Below are 20241 nucleotides of genomic sequence, written 5' to 3'. Positions count from 1 at the left end.
GGGGAGCCGGGATAGGATGGTTGAACACTGCCAAAAAGAGAGGAAATGATCCAGGAGAATGAGGAAACATGGTCCTCAAGTGCAAGAAATTTGTAGTCTTAGATAGCTAGCCAAATTGTGTGAAAACAAAAGTCCGTTCGGCTCCCGGTACTACTTTATCTATGCCATTATAATCGCCCATGGTGCTCACTCATTCGTTCGTATTTGCGCCGATGCACCAACAATGTGCCACGACCGTCGATCGAGGAGATCTTGTGCCTCCATTTGGAGGCCAGCAGCGTTCGCCGACCAGTAATCGGCACTAATTAATGTAGTGACTATCGATGTGGCGATTTAAGTGGTTGGCCAGAAGTCCAGTGAATTTCACTGGCCGGCCGGATCTTTACCGTTATTCTGTGTTCAAGCATTAGGCGTCCTTTCCTCCCCCCTTCCCCCACAAAAATTCGTTAATAACGGACCAGAAGGTGATCATCATATGTCATCAAAGTTTAACTAGTTGGGTGGTTGAGCTATGAGTGTTCAGAAGAGACATTTGATTTCATTTCCATTGCAGTGAGATCCATATTGAATAGCAATACCTGTTGCCGCCTTGGCATTGATTGCTTCACTTCGGTAGAAGTTACTACGCTATGTTGATTCTCTAATCATATGTTACGCCCGGGTATTCGTCCAAGGACTCTGCAACCAGTTAGCTATCTTGGTTAGGTGCGACTTATCTCGATGACTAGAATCCACTAATGATCGACGACGAAAGGTTGACCAAGGGTCCGACGATGATAACAAGAAGAAGTAACGATGCGATGCGATAACAGACCAAGGTCGAAAGGTCGGGCCAATTGAGTACGCATACTCAATTGTTAGATAGTGCGAACGAGTTGGGCTGGTACAATCTTGAATGTAGCTATCAAGTAACTTATGATAATTGAGAACTAAACTAAGTGCATGAATGAGTGTCCTTATATATCCTATAGTTCCTTCCATTTGGTAGTCCTTTGGGGTTCCGTGGTAGTACCATGGTAGTCCGTATGCCTCCTTCCATACGAATAGACTACACTGATACTACCAAGTCACGTGTAGTGTCGTAGTTGCTGGTTTCGGCTGTCTTGGCCCCCATAGGCAAATAACACATTTAATGTGTTCTACGAAACGTTTAGGATTAAACCCATGATTGGTACTTTCGCTTAGGTGTGAATCTCAGTACGACGGAATAGGCATGAGACGTCAACTCCAATGCAAGGGGGATATCATTCCATGATGGACGGGAATTCATATCTAAGAATTGCGCTGGTACTAAAACAGGGGTAGAAACGGGATGAATTTGTAAAGCCACATATGCTTTCTATGTTCTGAGTAGGCCTACCCCTAGCATTAGTTTGTCTAGGCAAACATACATAACTAGTGGCTGACACTCAAGGAGTAGTAAACATGGATAACTAAACGAAGACTAGGGGGAATCTCTTATAGGAAACGTGGAATTATTGTTCTTGTAAATTACAATCCTCCTATTTATCTTCAACAACATCTGACTCTCTTGCCTTCATTACAGACGACTAGCATTAGCGCAGACGTCAATGATGACAGGGCTCGCAGTCAAGCCCAGAACACTTCTGCCTGCAGTATGCCGTGATCTTCACAGGTCTCATGCCCCTATTCTCCGCATCGAAAGAAAGTCAAAGCGGCGGAGCTTCGCTTGTACATCGTGTCAACAAAAGAGAGTGAAGGTGTGTATTCATTTAAATACGCCGACTGTGCTTTTTAAGTATAGCTCACGTTTGGAAGTGTAGTGGCCCGCCCCCCTGCGAGGCATGCGCTGTGTCGAAGTCCGAGTGTTCTTTTGAGCCTTTTACTGACAAGCGACGAAAATTAACGCTGCGGGTTGCTCAGAAAGACGCGGAAAGCTACCGATGTATCTCCGCGTATATAATCAATATCCTGCGGTCTGGGAAGGAAGAGGATGTGAAAATTCTAGTGAAGAGGATGCAAAAAGCCTCATCCCTTGATTTCGCTCTTGCGGATCTGCAGTTGCTTGTATCTCAGAAGAAGTGATTGCTCTTTATGTTTTTAGTTTTCGGGTCCACTGGGTCTATGAAGCTGAATGCAAACTTGGGCGGAGGATGAAAATCATCCGTACTCCTTGTAGTGAAACGTAAAATGTCGAATATAAGAACCTAAACAAAACTCTAGGGCCTGCTTAAACGAGCCTTGACCCAGTAAAGCTTCTGAGGGCTGATCTTTTCCCAATACTTCAGGACAGTCTCCATTCAAGATGATCCCACAACACAAATTTTGGTGGCAATATGATTCCTCTCGTCGCATGTTTTTCGAACGCATTCGTCGGTGTGGGGGTTATCGGATAACTTGCTTCTGCGGCGTTAATCCAATGCAGCCGAGAAAAGTTTTGGGTTATTGGGTTTGCAGATTCCTCATGCGTTTGTTGGTGCATATGGAGGCTTTTGAACTGGGTCAAAGTGTCCTTTTATACTTTAGTTAGAATCTTGGCCACTTCGTAAAGTGAAGCGATACATACTGAATTATAAGTTTGAAAAGGATTGATATTAGTACTTAATCTTCAATATTTAAAGCAGAAAAGCGTATATAAACAATATTTCTTTCAGTATTGAATATTACAGCTGTAGTTTGAATATATCCACTTTAAAGGGTAATATTAAGAAGACAAAGAATTAGAAAGATAACTGTAGCTTTATTCACCCTATGGTATACTATGTATTGATTATTATATTTTACCATCTCTGGTTGTTGAGATATGCGAGTAGGAAAAGGGCTGATTTGTATTGTATACAGAGCTGCGCAGGGTGCTTATCGATTACATTACTGGATTCTTTGACGGGTCCAACTTATTACACATGAGATCAGCCCGGTGTCTGGATGATTTACTGCCACATTTTACAACATATGATCATGGGTACGTAGAGGTATATGGAACGTCCTGGCCTGCTAATCAGTTTCGATCTTAGGTATGCAAATGGCCTGGGTCTTTGGGAACTCGACGAATATCCATCTAATCCCGCCATCCATAGCCGAAGGATACCTAACATACGGAGGAGTTTCTTACGGTAACGCTACCCACTGGCCTGAGCTTGTGCATTTTCATAGTTAAATAGCTCTCCGTTACAAGGGCTTCTTTCTTCCTTTCTTCCTTCCTTCCTTTCCTTCCTTCATATCCCATAGGAACTAAATGTTCTGCCCTGATATATCATGAGATTCGCAACCTTTTCAGTATATTCTTCTTTTCTTTCCATTTCTACTGAAATTCGACACTCAACGAAAAAGGTAACTGTACGTCATCTCCCTTCAACTGTCCCAGTTCACGCAGTCATAGATATCAGCATGTCATGGCGAAGCCTGGACTGTGTATTTAGGAGTTGGCACATGTGCATTCCAGTGCTTCATATGGTAGGACGAAATTTGGTCATTCACTGTATAGGAACCAAAAGGCATGCAAGTGAGGTCGTATGAGATATTGGTCTCCTAAGCGTTTTACTATGCGGCCTAGATGATAGCCACGAATTTGGTGATCTCTGTAGATATGAAAATCGAGCTCGGTTGACAAACGAACTACTAGGAGATCAACGAGCCGTCGGGAATGATGATACTTTCTGTTGACATCTATCTCCACCTCTTAACACATTTGTGAACTTGGGTATGGCTCCTTCTCTGGCTAGTACATGAGAGATTTCTTACGCAAGATGAGATGATTGATCTGGCATGAGCTGGGTCATATTCGGGGGATTATTCTGGACCCAAGGGTCTGACCACAGCATCACCTTCATGATTGATAGAAGTTCTGGTCCGTCCGGATAATAAATTGTTTTGGTATAAGTGGCAACAGCACGAACAGTCAGACTGCTGCTGAAATATTTCAGTACGACTCCTGTGTCTTGAATAGGGATATCCAATGTCATGATTTGAACGTAAGTGTTGCGAAGAATATGACGTTGAATTGTGCGGCCCATATACTGCATCGTATGGTAGCCGATGTTTTGTAGAAGTGGATATGTATGTTAATGGCATCCCATACGCCGAAGATTGACTAGGATGGCTTTTTACGACTCTTGTGCCGTCCTCTTCTCGGTGTTTTCCGACAAAGATGGCCGTGGAGCCTCGAGGGACTGTGGACTTGATGATTTTGCGGCGTCTATGCGGGTGGCGTTTATGTTGCTCAGAAATCCATCTCCCAACGTGAGCAGCGATTTTCTGTTTTATCTCCAAGCTCTCATTTTCTGACGATGGTCTTGCATTCACAAATTGGATATGCCTCTGCTTTGAACCCATAAAGTAATGAAAGTCGAAAGTGACCAATTTTCGCGGTACGTTGGGAATTTTTCGCTTGTTCTGATCGTTTTGGTATGTTAGACAGTACATCAGCCATATTATGATGTTTTATGGCTTACATACCTTCCAATAGACTCAAGATATATGGGATGAATAGTCGTGTTTGACTAGTCAAGTACGTAAACATGATTTCATACACAACACGTGACTATCCATCAACTCAAAGGGACAAACCTATCGAGGCCTGAGGCACTAGCTAGCGCTCATTTATTGAGAAAAATGTGATTCTATATCTTTGCTACTATTAATAAAGACACGTCAAACAGCAGAAATAAACTCTGAGATACGCTTGATAAAAAATGTCATTCACACTCGAGCAATATTGGACAGCCTGCGGAACAGGCAAACCAATGTATGGTACAAGAAGCCATATCGAAGGCCATGAATATGGACTGAAAATGAAGCGCTGTGTGGGGTTGCTCTCAAGGAAGACATGCAGGCAAACTCATCAAAATAGGAGATATTGGATCAAGTGAGCCGTTCGCCACACTAAAGAAACCCCATCATGCTTCCTGTGGAAAGTCGCATTTTCGCCAGTATATAGTTCATCGCAGCGAGTTTTCGTTCACGGGTCTTGGGGCTATATGACCGGCCATGCCTTCCAGTGATACGCCACAATTTTTAAGATCTGTATAAAACCTATCACAGCTTTAGCCTCATGGAAGTCATTCATTCTCCCTTGCTTTCCGGTATATATACTAGCCCGTACCGACCTTGGCACCGGATCTAAATGTAGCTATGCGGTGGCAGACGGGTCATTTGATTTCATCAGACAGCCGCTTATTGAGGGAAATTACAGATCGCTAAACTGAAAGCACCACACTACTAGGAAATATGCAGGGGCCCGGTATACGCCATCCTTAGATCTGGTTGTCGCCGCTTACGCGGATTGAATTTATGAAGCCGTGACGTTCCCGTGGTCAAAACTTTCATCGACCCGGCTATCTCCGTCATGTTCAGAGCCGAGCGTCGAAAACAGTGATTTCACGTGAGACTCAACAACTTGGTGATCAACGACCAGGCTGATTTCATAAGCCGAAGATATCACTTTCTAGCTTTGGCGACGCGCGAAGTACTTCTGCAAGTTCCTGAGTTGTTCACCTAATCAACCACCTGGAACCACAGAAATGCCTGAAAAGCACAAATTTCTGTTCATCTTACCAGATGGTCCAGATGGTCTCAAGAACCGAGAGTCCTGGTCGGATCAATATGACACTATTCCAACGTTTCGTTGAACGAGAATCAGAATACTGGCTCTAATAGGTCCACCGCGTGCAGAATTTATACGAGGTGCAGCGCTCGGCCGGAAATTAATCTTGTTCCCTATGAGCCGCTAAAAGGGACGAATAGCTGCATGTTTGAATACTGGCAATGCTGTCATTGACGTAAGAAGGATTCACTCCATAAATGTCAAGGTCAACTCGGAAAGTTTGTCCCTGACAGTTTAGAGAATGCAGGGAAAAGTGTTGCAGGATACATGGTAGTAAATGAAAGTTTTCGACTAGATACCGCTTTCAGAGATTTTACAGAAGCGGGCCTAGGATTCTACGGGCCCCACATTTCACCTCTTTAACGTCAGGCTTTGGCTCCTCACCGAAACCGTCAACTCGTGACGTCATTCAGTAGAAAGCCGGTTTTTACAAAAGGCAGCTCAAAGGGCCAGATGAGGACATTGACCCTCTTAATAATTACGAAAAGCGCCCCCAACAGCTGCTAACTAGGAGGATAGTAAAACGTTTAATTGAAGCTCTTTTTCATAGCTCTTCATTTTGACACACCATGGGGACGGAAGCGTACAATACATGCTCTTGGTTACCTATCGAGCAGAGATTTCCAATGCAACGTTTTCACATCTCTGAAATGGAATTTACTGATGGTTCCCTGGAACCACTGGACAAATGTGGTATATTTCTGCAATCACAGACGTTGAATGACCCAGGTAATTGGATTTGCACTTCGGGTGTCCCTATGGTATGTCCAAATGGTTTCTTATATTACCGTGCAAACCAGAGAATATAGAAGATTCCTCTATACCGGCTAATGGTATCTAAAGCCCCAGGTCGCAGCTACACTCCTTTCTCACCAGCGGCAGAGTAGTAACAAAGAAGTTATCCATCCCGGAGTGTTATATATGTACTGGCAACAGAATTCCAAAGCTACTACAGGCGAGAAACATCCCATAGAACGAGCTAAAACTCGCGTGAGCTGTGACGTGGATGATACTCCTGTTCGAAGGCACCAACCAGAAATGACGCCAGAGCTGCATTCACCGAGAAACCAACGAAAGCTTGCGCCTAAGAAGGTATACAAAAAAAGTTTATATCAATCACAAAAGACAGAACATAGCCGCGTTGAGAAGCGGTACCGAGAGTCCCTAAACGCCAAATTTGACCAGCTTGAGGATATCATCAGAACTTGCAACGCAGCCAAAGATGTGGAAACTGTTGATGGAATGCGGAAGAAGGGCAGGACGCCTGGTAGAAAGGCACTTATCTTGCAAAATGCCTACGATTGTATTGCAGCCTCTAAACCTGATTCAAGCTCTCTCTAAGAAACAAGAAATGTATGTCGCACAGGGCATGACCTATGGGGTGGGCCAGACTATGCATGAATTCACGGTAAGTATACTTCATGACAAGATCAATTGGTCCCAATTAGGTTAGCAATGCGTACAGAAATCCTGATCAAAACGAACACCTAGTCTTTGAAAAGGTGATTAGGGCAGCAGCAGGGAATAAAGGATATTAGAGGCACCAAATTATGGGGCTCTCCTTAAAAACGAAGCGAAGAATTTGAAGTGATTTATTGTCTTTATTTTTGCCTTTTAAAGGGACATTGTGGTCTTTGATCCTAGCCATGACCATATCATGTTAGGTGATACGTTCTTCTGAGATATCTCACATTTTTCTTTGCTCCCTGGGATGCTACGTCGCCTAATTAGCATGAACCCATTTTTCTGGTCCCGATCCATACTCACGTCATTTTATTCAAATTTTGCTTACCAAATTACTGCCCAAAGCATTATTGGAGGCTACTAATTAAGCTCAGAATTTCTGAACCTTGGCAAATAAGCCAAGCCGCCTGCTCATGCTATAGCAGTTTTGAAGTCCTAAAATTAAGCAGGCTGTATATTTTGTGCTCTTCGTTGATGATCTAGCTACTACCCAGAGTGGGTCTGCCGAACCTAAATGGGGCCGCAACGGGAGCGTGACCCAAGTGCGGCCGATCCCTAATAGTTTCGCAGAATAGCATTTCTTTTCCTAAACCTCCTTGGTTTACAGAGACTCTTCCCAGTGTCATACTGTTATTCGTACTAGAGGTTTATGATCCATGCATTATAACACCTACAGGTTTTCAGCTACACGATCTGCAGTCTCAATATGCATACTCATCTTTATTTGCTATGTCCAATATAGCAATTCAGCAAAAGGATATAAGCAGCTTAAATGGGATGATATGTTGAGAAGCATATCATACGCTTAGGGTTATTGACTACTACACTTTGTGGTTAAATACAGAATGACACGCTATGGGCTAAGGGCAGGTAACGAAAGGGCTGCTCTTATCAAACGCTTCCAAAGGTAGTAAACAGCATCCAACCATCATATTGTTCAAATTCAACCTTAGATCAGAAGCCGCAGGAAAGTAACAAGCTGCAACAATCTTTTGGAATCACAAATTTATTCAGCAGTTTCCGGATGTGATGTGGGATTAGCTAGATTGTTATCCAACAGTGTCGCGCGCTTTAATAAAACCCTCACTCGTTACCATCTCGCACACCTTATACCATTTATCTGTTGGTATCTCTACTTTAAACCCTTCGAGACCCTGAACCATCCAGCAGCTATCGCGTGAACATCCCGATATATATGCAGCAATGGCAATTCTCTGTGCTATACCACGCTTTTTGAAAACCCGCAACGCCCGAAGGAGCTCTTTGACTGCCTAGAAAGAAAAGAAGTTTGAATCATAGAGCTGCAGTTAATAGGACAGTTAACCCACATCAAAGTCCGTCTGGTGCAGAGGCGCCAACTCATCACTAATTGAAAATTGATCGATATCTTGGTCTTCTAGGTTATCACTGGCACTTAAAATCTGACCAATAACATTCAGTTTTTGTTTAGTCCTGCTGATGAGTGTTGTACGCCTACCGGTAAACAGAGGTCAACAGTCCGTGACATGATAGTAGGCAAAATATAGGGCGTAGATTGGCTGCGATATTATCTTGTTCCGAGTATGGATCGGATAAGAAAGCATGAAAGCAAATTGCGGTTGAGGGGAATTTAAATTAATACAATTTGCCGTACCCGGATGGGCTTGCAGGCGCTAAATGTTAGATGGACCTCTTCCGCGGGTAGAGTCACCATCTGAAAGCAGCTAATACTACAATTTCGGCAAAATATTCCAACGCCACTTATTTACTGTATATGTCTATGGTTTTTGTTTGGCGCGACTCAATTCATCAAATGATAATTATTAGCAGATTAGTTGACATTGGCCCTTGCGTTATATATATTATACTGTATCGAAGCCTCAGAGGCAATCAAACCTCCTGATACTGCAAAGCCTTATTTACATAGTTCAAGGATAATTTTCAGTATATTTTCCCATTATTTGCTGAGCACCAACCAGGATATCAAAAGAGACATTGTGTATTAAAATCCCATGTCCCCACTCTCAAAATTGGTCTACTTCTAGGTTAGCAAGAATATATAAAGATAGCCAGAACTCTTACTTTTCAGCTTGTGTAGCACCCAGTTACACCTTACAGCCAGTAAATATATAAACGTGTCGAAGAAAGTATGGCGCATTTCTATCCTGGCACCCTTGGAAATAAGGTAGTCCTGCATTCTCTGAGTATCCCTTGTGCCTGCATAGACTACCCAAGCGAGCGGTGTTGTCCATTCTTTATCTTCGGTATTGACATTTGCGTCATGTTCGATAAGCAGCTTCACAGCTTGAAATGCACCATGCTCAGCTGCCCAGGATAGCGGAGTTCGGCCATGGGAGTCCTTCTTATCAACCTTGGCGCCATACTTTATAAGAAGCTCGATTATACGTATCTGGTCATTGATAACAGCAAGTGCTAACAGCGGTTTTCCCTGGCTCTGCTTGTTCTTCTTGTCACAAAGATCGGGGCTTGTTCCCTCATCAAGATACCTTTGAACATCATAGGAAAGGCCTTTTTCAATGGCCAATTGTAGCCCTCCTGGGATCTTTGGTTTGTTGCACATTGTAACTAGGGTAGGGGAAGAAAAGTATAGAACAGAGAAAAATGACCCACAGAGATGATGAGCATGTAAGTTATCATATTTGAAAGGCCTGGACGGTAGACTGAATCGCCTGCAGGCACTAAACGGGGTCGCAGCATAAAGTGCAGAATGCAGGGAGATACTGGTGAGCCATTAAATAGCCTAGCACACCGAAGCTCCGTTAATTATTAGCATAGTACTACTAGTTCGAACACTAGGTGCTCGACTTTTGAAGGTTCATGAAGTAAACCTTCCCAACCTCTCTTTATATCTTTGTTCACTTGATTAGACAAACACTGCTACGCCAGATGGACTATGGTAATATAGGAGAGAGACAATGGTCTTTTAAGTTCTTCGATGGCTATTGCGCTGATATCAACACATGTATGCAAGACAAACATGTTTATTCTAACTGCTAATTTGCACTTCAGGCATATGCGTGAGCTTTCTACCCTGTTGGTTATTCGGGAGTTCTCTATCTCGATTGGAGGATACTGAACGATATGAGAACTGTTTCTGTCGTGGGTGTAACAGAGATGTACAGTATATCTGCATGATATAGCACATCCCTAGAGAGCTAACCCAGAAGCTAGTGTCTTTTATTCTCATACCTCAGCCTGTGTGGCTTGCACTGGATACTATTGATGAAAAAGCGATGTATGATCCGCAAGCAACTTGGAATAGTAGGCTCAGTATATGGTGATCGTTTGAGCTCCTTTTACTGTCCTTGTTGTGTTTTGGTTCAACAGGAGAGAGAGATCCAAAAACATCAAGATGAGATACGCTACGAAGGTTATCAGCTAAATAAACATATGCACTACCGGTAGTTATGGGTTGATTGGTTAGAATGGGGGTTTCCTACGGTTAGAGTCAACCCAAGTGAGCCACATAATACGCACATGAGGGCCTCTGGCCGTGTTAGTCTATAAACGCATGGTGCAGTTAGCTCCGTATTGTCACCCTGTAGCAGCCACAAAGATTATTAATATAAATCAGTGCATGAACTTTACTGTCCAATAGAAGGATTATTAATACCTGGGAGAGCTAGCTTCCTCGTTACTAGGTAAAGTCGATCTTGAACGAAAAGGTTTTTCCACCCTTGATTCCGTAAGCTTAGCTAGATGGTTATGATCGACCTCCGTGGGTTTGCGGTACAGAATGGGGTCGCAACCAACACCAACAAGTGGAGATTGGGCCGCATAACCCGACCCCGAATCGGCTTGCAGACCGGCTTCTTCTACTTAGTGAAAGAATTTTTGAAGTATTGTACTTTCAACACCGGCGATTTCTTTCATTTGTTGAAGACTTTTGTAATGGGACTCAGTTTGAGCTAATTTTTCAATAACTTACTGATTCAGGTGACAAGTATCCAGGGACTTTTTCTTTCACTGCAGCAACTTTTGGAACTGTCAAATATTGAAGCAATGGAATCCAGCATTTTTGGAGTAGGAGCGTATTATTCTCAGTGAAATAAATGACTCATTCTCAAGCTAAACTCCGAAATCTGTTAGCAGCCACCAGACAAAAACCAGCGTTTGGCTGATTGCCGCAAGACCGCAGATAAACCAGCGACTTATATTTTCCCAGTCCTACATATCTTGTCCGGAGACATTTTAGTATAACGGAAAATCCGTTTCCCAGACGGGCTAGGGCTTATATAGATCATCATGTAACATTTCTAGATTCATTTAGTTCCCATGCCTACCATGCATTCCTACCAAAATGGTGTTTATACCACAATGCTCACCTAGTTAAGATGCCTTACTAAAGCATTAAAATACGTTTTTGTATGCCCGGTCCAATTATTTGCCTCATCTAGGAATGCCATAGTACAGGGATAATCAATACTTAAGTGAAAACATAGTCAAGCCAAATCTCCGATAAACAGTGTAGCAGAGAGCTCTCGCGAGCATCCAATACCCAAGCCAAAGGGCTATAACGTGACCAGCTAATGCCGACGACGCCCCGGTCAAGATGACGATGCCGTTGTACTTCTCGACACCGAAGCGCTCGTGCGCAGTCGGGCTGACGATCAGAGCGGCACTGATCGGAGACACGAGGATATTGCCGACGCCCTGCTAGAAAACGAACAGAGCGTAGGTTGCAAAGATGGTCGACTGGCCTTCAGATAAGGCGTGCCCCATGGCAACGCGCAGAGTGCCGAGCCCGAAGCTGAAAAACCCGTGCAGGAGACTGAAGTCGACCAGGAAGGTGATGGATTTGGAGAGACCCCAGAATATAAACGCGGCGACTGCGGCGGCAGCACAGCAGACGATTGAGAGCGAGTTGGCCGAGAAGCTTTTGTCTGATAGGTAGCCGAATGTGAATTGGCCGAGGACTTGCGAGATAAACATCAGAGCCAGGAGCAGGGCGCCTTGAATGGATGGGATATTGACGGCCGCCGCGTAGAAAGGCAGAAACACGGCGGGAAAGAAAATGCCGAAGCCTTGAACGAGGATCGACAAACCTAAGTGTCTAGGTAGAGGAAGGATCCGTTGCTGGTCAGAGCCAAGCAATGATGGGCACTGCCATAGAGATCAACATGGAATGGACTTTGGCATAGCCTGAACCGCAAAAGCATATTCAATCTACGTCAATGTAGATTGACAAACAGGTAAATAAAGCTGGCGCGATGTAACATCGTGTTTGGACAGGATATTTTTCCTGCGACCGGAAGAAGTGAATTACCCAGTAGTGGTTGTAATAGTAGTATTTCTCAGGCGCTTGGTAGCTTTCGGCTGCATGTAGTCCCCAGTAAGCACTTTTTAGCCTGGCTCAAGAAATAGATCCTTGCTGCCCCTCCCAAGCAGCTTCCCTGAGTCTTAACTGTACTTTCTCCGGGTAGGATTTCTTTCCTGTGGATAAGAGGACGAAAAGGAAGGAGAAATATAACGTCGGGTAAGTACAATATATGTTTCATAATCCTAATAACTCGTATATTATACAAGTCTTTCTAGATAAACAACCGCGAAAGTGCAACGTCAGAGGGAGGGCTTGTGAGGACCTGAGATCTATGGAATCCACTTCATTGTAAGCTTCACATTTTGCCTCGTTTCTTGGTTCAACCTATAACTGGCTTCCGTTCACACCGTACTATTGAACCTTATGATGGTCCAAGTATTCTAAAATGTGTTAAAACACCCTGCCTTACGCACAGATTAAGAATAAGATCGGATAGAAAGCATGCTTACACCGCTCAGACCCTTTAAAAATCTATACGAGGGTCTGTATATGGCCGACAAAATCTGATTTCACCGATTCTTCGCTTGGATGGATCACAAGACTCATCTTATACTTTAGGTTTATGCATCGAAATAATTAGCGGGGTAAATTCAGAACATTGCGCCTAGGAGCACCCAACAACCGAGACAGTAAATTTCTCAACCACAATTCCAGAACTCAAATATCCTGCTCCAGCGCACAGTAAGATTCTGAGTCCCCATTCATCTCGCCCGTTTTCTCCATGTCTGGCCCTCATGTTGATCAAGAGTCAACGGCACAGGTCGACAAGACTCCAGAGCGATTGGTGCGTTATCCGTGAACATTTGCAGTACGCCAATAAAGCCAGTCCTGATCATATCCACTGATACAATTTTAGACCGCACATTCAGATGAAACCCAAAAAGGCATGGGATTTGCATCAGTCGTTCGCATAGGTCAAGACCACTCGGAGCTTCGGAGTATGTACTTTCAAGATGAGATATTATTTTCTTCGAGCAGCGCAGAAAACCTAAATCAAAGTAATGTTCCCTCTGGTACGCCGATACCCTCTTTTTATCTCTCGATTCTTTGCATGACTGACTAAACACATCGTCACAGCCGATGAAAGCAGCAGATGCACAATAATCGAAGACTGTACCCATGGCCAACTTGAGCAAGTTTGTCACTGCTGTAAAGACACCGAAATCGGCCACTCCGCCAGGGTCCTTAATGGGGACATTACTCAGGATAGTGAAAAAAGCATTCTAAAACACCATCTTCACGGAGGATCCATAAAGGACAATAGTAAATTTGTTAATGGAGACCTTGACAGGGAGAGCTTCCTTGCTTTCTTTTGCCGTGACTGATGCAATATAAGCTCGGTAGTTGTGCATACTGCGGTCAAAAATTGAATACTTTCGTCCTAGTACACATCAGCGAGGTAAATAATTTCCGAATATGTTTTCAATTTGTAAAGCAATAACTAATAAGCTGGAAACTGTGATGGATGACTGGCCTGTTAATGAGGACTGAGCGTGGAGCACTAGGTCAAAGAAGTCTCTAGAACAGGAGTCATATTTCTCGCTAATATGTAAAGCTACAATTATAAGGTGTCATAATTTCCTGATTGCTGAATTCACCATCGTGTGAACGCTTCTCGTAATTATGAAGGGGGCCAATGTCCTCATTTGGCCTTTGAGCAATTTGTGTGGAGCTCAGCGTTTGTTTGAATGACGTCACGAGCTGGCGGTCTTGGTGAGGAGCCAAGTCGTGACGTTGAACGATACATTCTTTCCAAGTGAAAAAAGGGCCTGTAGATTTATAGACCGCTTTTGTAAAACATAAAAAGCAGTATCGCTAAGAAAACTCATTAGTATGCCTCGTGCAAAACGGTTTTTTTTTTTTTTTTCTTTTTGGCACGCTCTAAACAATCACGTACCAGCTTTTTAATGTAATCTCGTCTATTAGACCTCAGAAATTCTCTTACATAGGCCACGCGGCTGCACTCGCAATGTTTTTTTTTCCCTTGCGTACTCACAGTTTTTGGCCATTTCCATGGGTCACAACACTACCAGCAGTGTGACGTAAACTTTGCAAAGTCCACTGCTTTTGCTGCTCCTTTATGCTATATACTCTGTCCTCGCCCCTATGCAAACAATGTCCCAAACCCAATCCTTAGTATAAATACAATGCATGGTTAGGGCACTCTCAGGCAAGATAAACGATGCCGCAGACATGTCTCCTGCGCGCCAGTGCGATGACCCTATTCGAAAGTTTCTGTTCCCTGAGAATTTCCTCGGACATGGCATGATACTTGAACATGCGACACCCGCTAGTCCTGCATCTGCAGAAAACAGAGAATCAGACTTCAGTCTCTCTCGGATGTCCCTCAGGCGATCATTAATCAACGACGTTCCATTGAAAGAATACACAGTGAGCAGACCTTTAGTGTGTCTAGATCCCATATACCGCAAACAAAAGAAAGTTGTGCGCTTCGACTGCCCCATAGAAAAAGTGCGATATTTCAGCCCGGATTCAAAAGTTTCGCCTTTGCCAGAAAGTGTATCCAATTTCCTTGATTACGACAAACAGGACTCTGTGCAAAGGGGTACACCTCGGAGTGGAATATCTGCCATCCGGTGGAAGATGCAATGCCCAGGTGTTGTTACAAAATGTCAACATTACTCGGACGTTGTGATCCTTCAACATGTTAAGATATTGTTTGGCACAATACTTGAAGGCATTGTATCAGTGGCGAACATCGCATTCGAGAAGCGCGTCGGTGCAAGATTCACGTTTGATAACTGGTATACGACTTCAGAAGTTGCTTGCGATTATGCTGGCAATGCCTGTACAAGCGAGCGGAATGGAGAGAAAGACTGGGACTTGTTTAGGTTCAGAATTGAACTAAATAATGATAACATCAAACCCCTCGAAAAAGAACTGCGGCTGTGCGTGTATTATGGAGTTGAAGAGAAGGAATACTGGGACAACAATTATGGTCAAAACTACACGGTAAAGCTATATAGAGCAGAAGACCTAGGGACTAGAAATGTTACAAGATAGTCTAGGTAAACCCTAGTCTACATGAGGAACGGATGTTGTCTTATGCTAAAAATGTCTTCCTAGATGTAGGAATTGGAAGTAATAACCCGCTGGGTTATCTGCGAGCCCATTCGGGGCCGCGCAGCACGGGTCTCCACTGGTTGGTTGCGACCCCATTCTAACAGGCACCAGCAAATGGAAAAGGCCCTGAAAGTAGACGACGAGAAGCACCCAGACCAAGTTCCTTCACTGAAACCAGCTTCAACGCCACCTACTCTCAAAATTGGATTTTATAAGAAAAGGAGCTCTAGTACTAGGCTAGTCACTTGTTACTTGGCAAGTAATTAGGGCTAGGTGTTTAAGGTATTGAAATTTTCTTACGAGAGAACTAAAGCAACAATTTCCTGTGTTTAGTGTTCATTAATTGTCACGATAAACGTATGCTTTTGTAATATCTTAGAATAACAATATAGATTCGTGTATGAGAGGAACCGAAGACCTATTCTTAGCGTAATGAAAAGTGGCATGCATCGGCCTTTTTTGAATTATTATCGGTTGGGTATGTGCTTAACTGTAAAGTATTCCAGGACTGAATATCCTAAATGTAGAGCTAAATATCGCGCACTCTACCTTCGTATACACACTAAGTCTTGATTGGAATTATGGTGCCAAGTCGACACATGAAAATACCGTCGTTAGATGATGCCGCTATTAGAAATGCGGAAGGCAGTCCGTTCAGGATATGCATCGTGATAAAAGTGTTGGCTGTCTATGTACGGTAGTAGATTGATATATGTTCTCTGGGATCCTTCCTGCCTATGAACTGGAAAGCCGCCATCTTTAGCCGCATTGTGTGTCCGTATTGGAAACCATCTTGGTATTTAATCTATAACGCAAGGACCAATGTCAACTAATTTGGCCAATGATAATCAGTTGGCGAACTGAGTCGCACTAAAAAAGTCATAGATACATACCTGCCGTGGAAGAGGAAATACGTGGTATTGGAATGTATCCGCAAAATTATATCCTTGGCTGTTTTGACATGCGTGACTCTGCACAAGGACGGGTCCAGAGGTCGCCCTAGCACTTAGCGCCTGCGAACCCATTCGGGTATGGCGGGTTGTAATGTTAGATGGTGATTATATCCCATAAAAGTACTGTTTTCTTCCTTTCCTCAATTTTATAATTACCCTTTAACTATAATGTGCTTTCATGTATTGCTATCCGATCAATATTCGGAACAAGGTTATGCCATAGCCGTCCTACGCCGTCTTTTTGTCTACTACCATGTCGCGGACTGTTGACCTTTATTTACCCGGTAGGCGTGGATACAACCCTTAGCCAGGCGAATTAAGCAGAAATTAGATGGTATTTAGCCAGATCTTAAGTGCTAAGTGATGGCCCAGGAGATAAAGATGTTGATCAATCTTCTCTGAATGATGAGTTGGCGCCTCTGCAGCAGGTCGACTTTGATGTGGGTAACTGCTTTTTAACTACAGCTCCAGTGACTCGGAATTCTCTTCTTTCTAGGTAGTCAAAGAGCTCCTTTGGATGTTATGGGTATTCAAAAAGCGTGGTATAGTGGAGAGTTGCTATTGCCGCATATATATCTGGATATGCACGCGATAGCTCCTGGATAATTCAGGGTCTTAATGAAGGTTTCAAAGTAGAGTTACCAGCCAACAAGTGGTATAGAGTGTGTGAGATGATGGCGAATGAGGGTTTCCTCAAGGCAAAGAATTTTGCAAGAAGTCAAATAACAATCTAGCAATGTCATGCTATACCCGGAGGCTGCTGGGTAGCCTCATAAACCAAAGAGGTTCCTACAGTGTTGGTTTCTTTTACGTGGCTTTTTGCTCTAGGAATGATACGATAGTACTCAGCTGCACATCTCCTACCTCTCAGGAAACTGTTTCTGAAATCAAGCATTATCTAGCGTATATAAAGAGAAACTACTATTCACAAGATGTGGTACAGTAACTAAACAGAGATAATATATCTCAACAGCATGTCTGATTCTTTGAAGATTCCAGTCAACATTTATGATGTGGCTTCTATTGTACATGGGGACTGAAATATCTTCCACCACGATAGCACACTCTATGACCATTTATGCTTATATGTGGGAATACCTATATTTGAGCAAGATAATGTGGTAGGATGTTGTTTACTTCCTCTGAAATGTTTGATAAGAGCTGCGCTTTGGCTGCCTGTCCTTAGCTCATAGCATGACATTCTGTCTTTGACAATTAAGGGTGTTGGTCAATAGCCCCAAGCTTATGGCATGTTTCTCATCATATCTTCCCCTTCATACTGCTCATTTCCTTCTGCTGAATTGCTATCTTAGACATAGCAAATAAAGATGAGCATATATATTGAGACTGAAGATTGTGTAGCTGAAAAGCTGTAGGTGTTGCGGTGCATAGGTTGTCAACCTCTAGAATTAATAACAGTATGACACGGGGAAGAGTCTCCGTAACCCAAGGATGTCCAGGAAAAGGAATGCTAATCTGCGACAATATTAGGGACAGACAGCACCTGGGTCTTCTGGCCACACTGCCGTTGCAGCTCCATTTGGGTACAGCAGACCCACTCTGGGTAGTAGCTAGATCATCATCGAAATGCTGCCAAGTCTCCAGCTCATGATAGGTCATTCTTCAGCTGAGCGGCTAGTTCAGTTGCTTCTAGTTAGCTCTGGAATACACTGTTAAGGTGCAATTATCAATAAAGCTCTGGGCTTGATTAATACTTCGACGAAAACCCCGCATTGTAGACGGCGGTGATGAGCTTGATGGTGGTGGCGATAGTATTTTAATTATCCCAAATCCCGGAGTAGTCTCTAAAACCCCATAACTAACGTGGTAATCTAACGAAACATCAGACGAAACATCAACCGTAGAAAAAAAAAAAAAAGGGAGAAAGAGAGAGAGAGAGACAAAGAAAGAATCTTGCCACACAGGAGCTGTAGGATTTCAGTGTTGTGTGATCTGATCAACATTGAATAGAGCAATCCTGGTGCTCAGGCATAGGTCGACTTAAGACCCCAGACACATTTACTTCCTCCAGGAGCAATGGGGCCTTACATTAAACGAGACTCTGCAGCTGTCTCCGGTCTTTATACTCAGTGAGGTGGAAGTTACTGTTACTTGCAGGGCTGCAGGTCTTCAATTTGTGGATTGGTCAAAGGTAGCCTTGGTCTAACTTTTTGTAAATCCTTCATGCCCCGGCATATATCTACGGTACATCAACCCGAACGCAGCAGCGCTCCACAAATTCCTATTGTAAATCAAGTATCCTGAATAATTATAGACCTGTAGAAGAATATGTCAAGCAGAACGCCACAGTGAAATATCAACACAAAAACAAGCAAGGAATACAATGATGCGTGTATTGCATCACTATTACTGTTCTATTTTACTGCGCTTTGGTAATGACATCTTTTGAAGTTTCACCGACACACCTGACGGCAGAGGTCTGCATCTTGCCTCGGTGTATGGGATTTGTGCGTGCAACTGTTCGGGGTGTTTTCGCATGTATTGTTGCTCGTAACTCGTTTCCACGTCATGCGGTTGAACTGGCAATAGGCTTCCCACACCGATAGTGGAGGATTTGATATCCAACGGGTGTGCAGGCACTTGTGCTTCCCACGAGTCACTTTGTATGATCGATGGAGAAAGCTTCTGTGAGAAACCACATATCCTGTAGTAGATAGAATGAGTCCCTCCGGTTTCCCTGTGTTCCGTTTGCTTCGGCGGCTTGCCCAACTTAGGTAGTTTAAATCGGATCGTAGATCAGCATCTACCCGATGATATCTACTTTTTTTTGCACACCTTTTCAAGATGATTTTCGATTTCAACACACAATACGGCTAGAGATGATGGTTTTCCGGTTCATAGGCAGGAAATACCCCAGAAAACAGATATCAACTTAACGTACATATCATTGCCAGTCAACGCTTATCACATATCCTAGACGTATTGCTCTCAGTATAGATCAAGGGATGGTGCTGTTTGCATCTGCTTCACTAGATTTTTCACATCCTCTTCCTTCCCAGAACGCAGGATATTGATCATATACACACGGAAATCTTTCGGTAGGTTTCTGCGTCTTTCTGGGCAATCTTCAATGACAATTTTCGCCGTTGATCGGTTGAAGGCTCGAAAGAACACTCGGACTTCGACGCAACGCACGCCTCGCAAGGTGGTGGGCCACTACACTACTAGATGTGAGCTATACCTAAAAGCTCACTCGATGCAGTTAATAGATACGTACCTTCACTTTCTTTTTTTGACATGATGTACAGGCGAAGCTTCGCCGCTTCGACTTACATTCGATGCGTGTAATAGGGATATGAGGCCTATGGAAACCACGAGATTCTGCAGGCAGAAGTGTCCTGGGCTTGACTGTTAGATCAGCCATCGTTGATGTCTGCGCTAGTGTGAATCGTATGTAGTGAAGGCAAAAGACGCGAATGTTGAGGATAAAAAGGAGGATTGTCACTTGTGAGAACAAAAGTCCCGTGCCATAGAAGAGGCTTCCTAGTGCTTTTCTTTTCGGATTTGTTGGGTTATCCATGCTTACTATTCTGCAAGTCTCAGCCGCTAATTATGCGTGTTAGCTTTAGACAAATAAATGCTAGGTCTCAGGCCTACAAGAACAAAGAAAGCTTACCGTGCATTAACTAGTTTTATATTCTTGCTTAACTAAGTCATCCCTTTTTTTTTTGTCTCTATCGAAGTCCTAGTGCAATTCTAGGATATTGTTACAGACCCCTGCCTAGCGTACCTTATCGGGGGCGGACACGCAAGGCAGAATATCATAGGATGACAAGAGCCGAAAACAGCTACGGAATCATCGAAGGATGACTATAATGAGTATCTAACAACACGGT

General features: G+C 43.5%; 3 protein-coding genes across 3 annotated transcripts; 1 reads left to right on the top strand and 2 right to left on the bottom strand.

The window, feature by feature from the left end:
• Window positions 1-3324: 3324 nt before the first annotated feature.
• BDV37DRAFT_266293 (uncharacterized protein) lies at window positions 3325-4363 on the bottom strand. Its single transcript, XM_032083896.1, has one exon. It carries the CDS (start codon window positions 4291-4293, stop codon window positions 3751-3753), a length of 543 nt encoding a protein of 180 aa, XP_031934515.1. The 5' UTR covers window positions 4294-4363; the 3' UTR covers window positions 3325-3750.
• A 1769-nt stretch (window positions 4364-6132) lies between these two features.
• Window positions 6133-6904, top strand: BDV37DRAFT_289635 (uncharacterized protein; the record flags this gene model as incomplete). The annotated part of the gene is made up of 2 exons (XM_032088515.1): window positions 6133-6324; window positions 6407-6904. The coding sequence occupies 2 exons, from the start codon at window positions 6133-6135 to the stop codon at window positions 6902-6904; spliced, it is 690 nt and encodes a 229-aa protein (XP_031934514.1).
• A 2104-nt stretch (window positions 6905-9008) lies between these two features.
• Window positions 9009-9587, bottom strand: BDV37DRAFT_289634 (ankyrin repeat domain-containing protein; the record flags this gene model as incomplete). Its single annotated transcript, XM_032088514.1, has 2 exons — window positions 9009-9041; window positions 9123-9587. 2 exons carry the CDS (start codon window positions 9585-9587, stop codon window positions 9009-9011), a joined length of 498 nt encoding a protein of 165 aa, XP_031934513.1.
• Between the last annotated feature and the right edge of the window lie 10654 nt (window positions 9588-20241).

This window comes from Aspergillus pseudonomiae (genome assembly GCF_009193645.1).
Source record: "Aspergillus pseudonomiae strain CBS 119388 unplaced genomic scaffold BDV37scaffold_175, whole genome shotgun sequence".
Lineage (NCBI taxonomy): Eukaryota > Fungi > Ascomycota > Eurotiomycetes > Eurotiales > Aspergillaceae > Aspergillus > Aspergillus pseudonomiae.
Note: the sequence above shows the minus strand (reverse complement) of the source record. Positions and strands in the feature narration are given on the sequence as shown.

What these genes read in the sequence shown, in the direction of transcription:
- BDV37DRAFT_266293 (XM_032083896.1), bottom strand. Translation starts at nt 4,293, where the DNA reads ATGGGTTCAAAGCAGAGGCATATCCAATTTGTGAATGCAAGACCATCG.